Below are 10,000 nucleotides of genomic sequence, written 5' to 3' on the forward strand. Positions count from 1 at the left end.
GAGAAGCACCGTGACGGGCAAACACCGCTCCTCACCTCCCATCTCCGCCAAAAACTTAGCACACCATCACATCAACTGCCATGCCAGACGCTGACCTAGGACTGCATGTGGGAAAACACACGGGACTACATGTGGGAAAACACACGGGACTACATGTGGAAAAACACGGGACTACATGTGGGAAAACACACGGGACTATAAGTGGAAAAACACACAGGACTACAAGTGGAATAACACACAGGAATGCATGTGGAAAAACACACGGGACTACATGTGGGAAAACACACGGGACTACATGTGGGAAAATACAGGACTACATGTGTGAAATCACGGGACTACATGTGGGATAACACACGGGAGCTACATGTGGGAAAACACACGGGACTGCATGTGGGAAAACACACGGGACTATAAGTGGAAAAACACACAGGACTACAAGTGGAATAACACACAGGAATGCATGTGGAAAAACACACGGGACTACATGTGGAAAAACACACTGGACTGCATGTGGGAAAACACACGGGACTACATGTGGAAAAACACGGGACAACATGTGGGAAAACACACGAGAATACATGTGGAAAAACACGGGACTACATGTGGGAAAACACACGGGACTACAAGTGGAAAAACACACAGAACTACATGTGGAAAAGCACACGGGACTACATGTGGAAAAACACACGGGACTGCATGTGGAAAAACACACTGAACCTCACATAGAAAAACAGATGGGACTGCATGTGGGAAAATACACAGGACTACATGTGGGCAAACACACTGAACCACATGGAAAAACACAAGGGACTACGTGTGGAAAAACACACTGAACCACGTGTGGAAAAACACACGGAACCACATGTGGAAAAACACACGGAACTACATGTGGAAAAACACACTGAACTACATGTGGAAAAACACACTGAACCACGTGTGGAAAAACACACGGAACCACCTGTGGAAAAACACACGGAACCACATGTGGAAAAACACACTGAACTACATGTGGAAAAACACACTGAACTACATGTGGAAAAACACACTGAACCACGTGTGGAAAAACACACAGAACCACATGTGGAAAAACACACGGAACCACATGTGGAAAAATACACGGAACTACATGTGGAAAAACACACTGAACTACATGTGGAAAAACACACTGAACCACATGTGGAAAAACATACGGAACTACATGTGAAAAAACACACTGAACCACATGTGGAAAAACACACGGAACTACATGTGGAAAAACACACTGTTAACACATGCAAAACCCGTCCTAGCCGGTCCACTAACCAGCTTCGGGGGACTGTGTGTGTGTGTGTGTGTGTGTGTGTGGTGACGTCTGTGGGGCAGGCGCACCTTCATAGGACCTGAGATGTGAGAATCTTACGTGAGTACACACAATGCAGGGCGGCGCGGATAAAGTGTGTGTTATTCAAAGCCTGAAAGAACTCTTGAGAATGACGACCGAGTGTGACAAACAAGAATATGACAGACAGCTACACCTATTAATCTTTTGTGCATTAACACCACAGCTATAAATATGATTTAACATGCATTACTTTACTTAATGTTTCTTCGTAAATCGCTCACAAAGCACTGAGTTACTACACATGCAGTATATTACGATGCACAAACAAATTAGCACTTATCATTAGGTAACGTAGGCAAACCAAGGCCTTACTGTCTCGTGTGTAGTGTCTCACGTGTGGCATGTCTCACTTAACTGTACAGTGTCTCACGTCTCACTTTACTGTGTAGTGTCTCACGTGTGCAGTGTCTCACTCTGCTCCAAGAGTACTCTAAAGTAGGAATGCCTGTCCAGCCCATGAACTTAGTAAAAGCAGAACATTTTAAAACAGGAAAGAAAACGTTCACTCCTTGAAATATTTGGGCTGTTGCGTCTCCACAGAGACAAGATGAGCAGGGCTTAAGATGGCAGCGTGTGGAGAAGCAGTCATCCCGGTGCATTCCTGCAACGGCCGCTGTGTCCCGCTTTCGTGTGCCAGCAGGGCTTGTGCATTACTCACTGACCTGGGACCAAACAGCCAGAGACTTTACAGTGCATTTGCCCTACACTTTACCATTAGTTGCTGATCTCAGATCAGCTCCGCCAGGACGCTTGCAGCACATACCTATCGTGTCAGGCACTGACATGGAATTAGTAACAAGCTTCCCTGGTAGCCACTGAGCTGAGATCAAAGTGACTGTGCCGGTTCCAAAGTTCTTTCCACAATCCTTTCCCATTACTCACGGAGTGGGAGAGTCAGATACTTAGAGTTAAGGTTCATTAGTCTGTTAACCACTGACCCTGGATCAGGCCATTCCCCCCTCTCACAGTCTAGCCTGACTAGACCCCTGCTGAGTTAAATGAGAAACCTCTCGGCGCCGGACACACCAGCGTCCATACACACACACACACACACACACGATTGGGGCTTGGTGAACCACGGCATAAGAAAGACACGACCCTGTTTCACGTGTGCTGAGTCACACTGATAGCGTCCGTGATATGGAGGCTCAAACACACCTGCTGTGGATTAGTGCGTGCGTGTGTGTGTGTGTGTGCGCGCGCATGCGTGTGTGTTGTGCGTGCTTGTGTGTGTGTGTGTGTGTGTGTATACACTGCAAGCATCCTGACTAATGTCATTGTCTTGTTTTGAGGATTTCCAGTGTCCTTTGAACCAACTGTAGTGAGTAAGTCGTGATCATAACACACAACAACACGTCACATAACAACAACTATATAACTGCCATCATAATAACGCAGTGATGTGGTATAATGCAGTGATGTGGTATAATGCAGTGATGTGGTATAATGCAGTGATATGGTATTTATGTCATGCAGTCCAACTTTGTTTCAAAGGACAACAGTGGGCGCATGTCTCTCCTGGACTTGTACAGTGATTATCTGCCCTAAACACACACTGCTGGTACCCTGAGCGTCTCCTGAGTCAGCTCACCCTAAAAATCCACGTCTCACCACATGCAGCACAGGACTGACATTAGAAACAGAGCAGGTTAGAGATGGTTCAGGATAGAACGTTTGCTTTCTCAGGCACACACACACACACACACGCACACTTTTAACCTGGCTGAATACTGGGCCACCCCAATAACAGGTGCGCTACACAACCTGAGCCCAGCGACACCACAGGTGTGGTCACTCCTTTATGTCTGAGACAGCGAGAGGCAGATAGACAATGCTCTCCACGACACTGGGGAGGAGGACAAAGGCCCAGCGTGCCGGAGCTCTGCTCTAGGGTTACGGGACAGGCCTGTGTTTGAAGTGGGACGCCGAGCGGCTCTGAGCTGGGGTCGGCCGTGGGGTGTTGGGTCGAGGGGAGGGGCCGGTGGGTCTTCACCCGTTTGATAAGACTGACTACATAGCAGTTGTGGGTGGGGCATCCTCGCTCTGTAAACACACGTAGTGGTAAACACACGGAATGACTCTCACTCCACTGTAGTCACGTACACCTGGTACAGAAGCAAACTCTCAAATTCACACACACACACGACCACCCTGGTATGGGCGTTTCACTGTTGGACCTTTGTGGTCAGCGCTTTTGTAAACGCTGGACGGCACTAACGAGGCTGACAGGCTGTTAGGAAGCAGGAAAACTCTCCGTGTGGCATTCCCTCTCTCTCTCACACACACACACACAGGCCCACCAGCATAGGAATGCCTGTTCTGTTTGGATTTAGGAGATATGGAACACACTTCCTGTCTGTGCCCACACCCTAGAGACAGCACATCGATAAGATCGGAGGAGCGAGGGAGTGAGAGAGAGAGAGAGAGAGAGAGAGAGAGAGAGAGAGAGAGAGAGAGAGAGAGAGAGAGAGAGAGAGAGAGAAACAGCGCGATGGGAAAAAAATGAGAGAAGGAACATCTGTGTGTGGAGAGAAGAAGAGAACAAGAGAAAGAGAAAAGCATGTGAGCTTTCAAGGATCCTGTTCCTGATTGCATCTGAAGTGTGTGTGTGTGGGTGGGTACTGTACACAAAGCTCTGATTCCTGTCACTAACATCTGCGCTGACAGGAAGTTTACAATAGGAGTAGCACAGCGCTCCTGGCTTTGCTCCTGCGCGTCCTTCTCATCCGCTGGGAGCGCGTGAGCGATGCAGCCTGCTCGAGATGGCCCTTCATCACAGCGCGCGTAGCGTAAACACCGACATGCCGAACAACTCCAGTTATTCCGTTTCAATAAACAGCGAGACATAAGCGTCGGTGTGCATGCGCGGAAACACCCGAGGCGAGTTTTAAAAGAAACGATCCAACCACGCCGGAGTTACGTATAAGAAAGGAATTTCAATAAAGTGCCTCTGACAGCCCACTCCGCCGCACGCCCGCGGGCTCGCGCACAGGCGAGCGGCAGGGCAAGGCGCGCGCGGGGAAGGGTGCACGCGAGTCCTCTGTTTGTGGTGGCAGGGCGCAGCTGGAAAAAGCAACACGCGACCCGTGAATGGGCCTTTGAGCGCGCGGGAGAAGCCACACTGGCAGGGCTTTCTGCGGGAAATGCCTCCCTGTCTCTCGCGCAGGTCTATCCGGTCCACCGGCCCTGGCCCCGGTACTAAATGACCACGTGCCGTCGCACTAAGTCTCTGGACCTTCAAAGGACGTTGGAACAGTTTGGACCGATAAAACATGAACGTGGGAATCTGGTTTTCGGTAATGGAAAGCACTGGCGCGTTTAATCGCGCGCTCTGCCCCAAGCCAGGAGGATTTTGTGCTGGATCGCGACGCCCACACGCGCGGCGTTTCCGGCGCGCACTGACTTGAACTTGAGGAGCCGTCAGTAGGTGTGTGTGCGTGTGTGTGTGTTTGTGTAAGAGAGTGAGTGAGTGTGTGTGAGAGAGAGTGAGTGAGTGTGTGTGAGAGAGAGTGAGTGAGTGAGTGAGTGAGTGTGTGCCGTAGTCTTCTCTTCTCGGTCCAGTGTGTTCCAGGGCAGGAAAGAAAGTTATGAGACGTACAAAAAACGAGTAGAACAACTTAAGCGTGAAATCTGAGAGACCAGTGACTAAGTAAACAAATAATTTCAAGGCAGGAAGCTGAAGACACCAGTGCAGTTATAATGTGTAATACCTTAGAAATAACATTTGGGTTTTTTTTAGTTTCGTGTGACAACCCTACTGAGTCTCTGCCATCTTGCACAGCACCAAATGTCACAGCGCAAAAGCGTAGTTTACAAAATCACAACACTATTGTAGTTTACAAAATCACAGCACTAGTGTAGTTTTCAAAATCACAGTGTTAAAGTATAGTTTACAAAAGCACAGCACTCGTGTAGTTTACAAAATCACAGTGCTAAAGAGTTGTTTTCAGAATCAACAACCAACACCCGATCTGAACACCGTGGAAATCGTAGGCGCCGTCTTCGCCGGGCCAACGTCGAGAAACCTGCCTACATTTAGTGGACAACATTCAGGATCCATTCGCACTAACAGCTTACAACCGCTGTGTCATAAATATACGGTCAAAACCGACAACATTTCGCCTCTAAAATGCTACAGTCGTCCATAACGTGAATTTTCGTAAGCGCCACCAACTGGTTTCAATTAGGCTATTAACCTATTTATTTTGCAGCACAGTAACCTAATTGTTTTGATTCAAAGGCAAAAGTCGGAAACAAAAAGTTAATATTTTGTACTTTCGGGCTGCCCGGGGGTCCGTAGTCTTTACCAAACCGCTTTCACGGTAGCCTGCCGTTTCTTACCGTGCGCTTCATTGCGTCTCGGGCAGTCCTGCTCCGGTACGGCGAACTTCCCAACATTCCCAAATCTTCTCCACGAACTACGAACACAATCGCTGTTGCTCACCAGCTTCATACATCCAAGGTCGGCCAAGCTTCCACTAGCCGGTTCTCGTCATTTTACGGATGGAGGTACAGCTCGGAGACCTTCAGAGACCCCCACCCGCAACTCGCCCTGCGCCAAAGTAATCCAAAACTTTGGAGACTTTGCCTTTCGTCCGTCGACGTCAACGCGCCGGCGTCCAATCAAAGCCCGGAGCGTCCTTCGGGCCCGCCCAGTGAGAGTGCCGTGATTTATACTGGCCTATACTGGTCTTGTGCTGGGCTTATACTGTGCTTCTACATGTACACCAGCCGCGGATGGTAAACACCTTCCAGTTACAAGTGATCAGATGCGAGCGTGTAGGTGTGTGAATGTCTGCGGAGGGGATAGTGCACGCGGGGAGTCCCCCCGACTCCACTGGCACGAGCTCATTCTTCGCGCCTCCATTCTGATGCAACGCGAAAATATTGTGAAATCATGTTCGCGTGACCCAGGCTGTCGTCGCTCGTTCATGTGCATGCATGAATCCACCTTCCGTACAATCCACCGCCCGTAAATTAGAGCTTCACTGTAAAGGGACTTTTGGAGGGGAAACTTGTTTGCAGGTCACTGTACAGTTGAAAAATGTGCTCGAACTTGAATATGAACATAGAACAAAAACACACTTTACGTAAAACACTGCGAGCTCCGTCTTTGTTTTGTATTTTGTAAAGGCTCTTAAGACAATAACGCGATAATAAAGGTGTTGATAAAAGCGACGTGTTCATGCGCTAGTGTTGACGACACTAGAAAATAATAAGTTCGCCTCTCCCGTTCTGTCGGGTTTGTCCTGAGATTTACGGTGAAACGCTCCGTCACCTCGTCTGTCATCACGGTTAGCAGGGACGTCACTCGCTGCTCTGTTCTCTGATTACCCCGCTAACATACCCCAACACACACACACACGCACACACACACATGCAAAGATGAGTAAACACAGTGTGTCTGTGCATCGCTCAGCCCCCACAGGGACACTCGGGGGGTGGAGGAGGGGTACGGAGTTGGGGGCGTTAGAGGTCATGAACTGCCATTGTGCTGAGTGACTCCCACTGTGAAGCCCAACCTCTGCTCACCAGCTTATAACTCAGCCTCACAGTGCATACAGATAGTGACAAGAGGTCAAATTCCCATTCACTGGGAGAGGGTCTTGGCCAAGTCGCTCGACAACAACAGAGCACTTATTCGTCAGTTACAGGCTGAGAGACAGTGTCCGGCTTTCCACGGTCACTGAACCCTTCTACGACGTGACGGTAATGAGCACAGCTCATCTTTATCATCTCCGGAGGGGAATGTTATATAAGTCGTGTGATACGTAATAAACGTAGGTCACGCAGAAAGACCAGAGTCACGTTCCACTGGAAAATAGCGCACTGTCTCTTTAAGACATCCTTCCATGCCTGCGTGAGCCCCGCCCACTCCCTGCACACGCTAGCCCTCAGATGGGCTTGTGGCACAGGGAATGGCAGACTGTCTGTTTAAGGGGCGTGGCTGTGTAGGGATACTGACAGGTGGGCATGTGAACTATGCCACGCTCGAGGCAGGCCTGGGTAGCGTAACGCCCAGAGGTCAAAGATCCGGCCAAAGGTATAGGAGAACGGGTCATGGCCGTATCTGCTGTAGTTTATAAAAGGATCTGACCGGGTGATTAGAGATTAGGGCAGTTAATGGAGCTTTTCCTCACACTCTGCCATTACTACCACGGGGGGTGGAGCCTGTGTAATCACTTCCTGATGTCACTGTGTATCAGACCTCAACAAATACTTATAGAAACACCCATAATATCTTCCTGTGTATCAGACCTCAGAACCACCCACCTGATCTAGGATCTTATTTTGACAGTCATTCATTGAAATGAATAGGATGAACGTAATTAAATGGGCAGAGCATTTGATCCCAGACCAGTGGTTGTAACACGCAGACACCCAGGGCTTGGGTCCACAGTGCAGGGTGTGGGGGGGCATTCATGCTGTGGTTGGGAGCGGAGTTCACAGATGCATGCTTGACCACCACAGTCATGTGGAAACCACTGGTGCTCCACAGAGGTTACCCTGTGGAAATGAGGCCCCCCACATGGAGGCAGCAGGCCTGGCCTGTGTGTGTATGTGTGTGTGTGTGTGTGTGTGCACGCGACACTGGACTAGCACAGCCATGTTGTTTATAACACACTCTTACACACACACACACACACACACACACACACACACACACACACACACACACACACACACAGCAGCTGTAAGACAGAGGAGTGGGGGCGACAGCTTCAGCTAGCCTGACAGAAGCCAGCACTTGTGGTATAAACAGATCTGGGGTCAGTTTTGGTTGTGTACACCTCCTTGAGCGTGGATGTGCCATCACATCTGTGTCCTGATCCTGGACCAGTGCTCACACCGGGTCGGAGACCGGCAGCACTGGTCAGATTCCTTCTGACCTAATGACCTCAGTCAGATGCGGAATACTGGTCCAGGTCCTTCAGTAATCCACTCTTTCAGAGTCAAACTGCTGACCTAGGATCAGGGTCTGGGCCTGAGCATAATGACAGTGTGTGTGTGTGTGTGTGTGTGTATATATATAGCATTGCAACATGTTTTGTCATGTCACTGATATCAGATCAAAGCCAAAGTCAAACATTCAAGGAATTAATCATTTAACTGCTAATTGTGAATGGTGTGTTAATGGTTAATGGTTAATGGTTAATGGTTGAATCGTTCGCTGTTAGCATCAAAGCTCCGGTCAGGAGCCTGTATCAGGCTAGTCTGTAATCTTACCCATCAACCTGCTATCATCTAGAGCAACACAGTGTCCTGTGTTTGTAAACTCTGTGGCGTTTAAAGGGTTAAAACCCTCTGCCTTCTCTAACCAATATTAATCAATACAGTCATCAATTACCCATCAACCATGCGACCACTTGTTTTCGGGCGATGTCACAGGGTACGTGCAGGAGAGTGCTTCCTCCGAGAGCAGATGGGGAAACAGATAGAGGGGTGCTGGGGGTGTGGGGGGTGTTGGGGGTGTGGGGGGGGGGGTGTGGGGTGGGAAGGACGGGTGGAAATAAAGTCGAAGGAAAAACTTCCTGAGCGTCACGGCCTTATCTGGTGAAGCCTGCCTAGCATTGTTCCTCAAGTGTGTGATGACAACAGAACAGCCATCGTCTGTGTGTGTGTGTGTCTGTGTGTGTGTGTCTGTGTGTGTGTGTGTGTGTGTGTGTGAGTGTGTGTGTGTGTGTGTGTGTGAGTGTGTGTGTGTGTTTGTGTGTGTGAGTGTGTGTGTGTGTGTGAGTGTGTGTGTGTGTGTGAGTGCGTGTGTGAGTGCGTGTGTGTGTGCGTGTGAGTGTGCGTGTGTGCGCGTGTGCGTGTGAGTGTGTGTGTGTGTGTGTACGTGTGTGTGTGTGTGTGTGTGTGTGTGAGTGTGTGTATATGTGTGAGTGTGTGTGTGTGTGTGTGTGCGTGTGTGTGTGTGTGTGTGAGTGTGTGTGTGTGTGTGTGAGTGTGTGTGTGTGTGTGTGTGTGTGAGTGTGTGTGTGTGTGTGTGTGTGAGTGTGTGTGTGTGAGTGTGTGTGTGTGTGTGTGTGTTGGGGGGGTATGTATTCAGAGCTTTTTGCATGTATATTTCCACGTGTCTTTGAATGTGTTTGCATTAAGGGGCGTGGCTGTGGTCACGTGATTGCGTGGGAGCTGATTGTATACCTGCAGTACCAGATGGGTGACAGTGACTCCGCCCCTCAGCTCAGACACAGGAGCAGAAGGCCCCAGAATATGACTGACTCCGCCCTTCAGCTACCCCCCCCCCCCCCACTGGCATCAGAACGTTCCACAACACAACTGACTCCGCCCCCACAGCTCCGCCCACTCACCCCTTGCCATGACCGCGGTGGCAGGAGCCAGACCGGACAGGCCAGAACCCAAAATATCCCAGCATCCTCTCCCAGGAGACACAGCACAACACAACAGACTGAGAGCGTCAAGCCTCTCCTCAGACTCTCTCACACACACACACACACACACACACACACACACACACACACATACGCACACACACACACGCACACGAGCGCGCTCACACACACACACACAAGTGAAAGTTTTTATTTCTCTCTGCACTGTAAAGCAGGTGGGACGTTTCACATGGTGAGAGCGTTCAGCGGCAGGGACCTCTGTTCC

At 49.7% G+C, this 10,000-nt stretch overlaps 1 protein-coding gene across 1 annotated transcript in view; it reads right to left on the minus strand.

Annotated features, from left to right (window-relative positions):
- tnfrsfa (tumor necrosis factor receptor superfamily, member a) overlaps positions 1 to 5,963 on the minus strand; it is a 23,818-nt gene extending 17,855 nt beyond the window's left edge. The window contains exon 1 of the mRNA XM_035521638.1: positions 5,723 to 5,963. Within this exon, the coding sequence (XP_035377531.1) occupies positions 5,723 to 5,779 (57 nt within the window). The 5' untranslated portion in view covers positions 5,780 to 5,963. The remainder of the gene's footprint in view (positions 1 to 5,722) is intronic.
- Between the last annotated feature and the right edge of the window lie 4,037 nt (positions 5,964 to 10,000).

This window comes from Electrophorus electricus, chromosome 22 (assembly GCF_013358815.1).
Source record: "Electrophorus electricus isolate fEleEle1 chromosome 22, fEleEle1.pri, whole genome shotgun sequence".
Lineage (NCBI taxonomy): Eukaryota > Metazoa > Chordata > Actinopteri > Gymnotiformes > Gymnotidae > Electrophorus > Electrophorus electricus.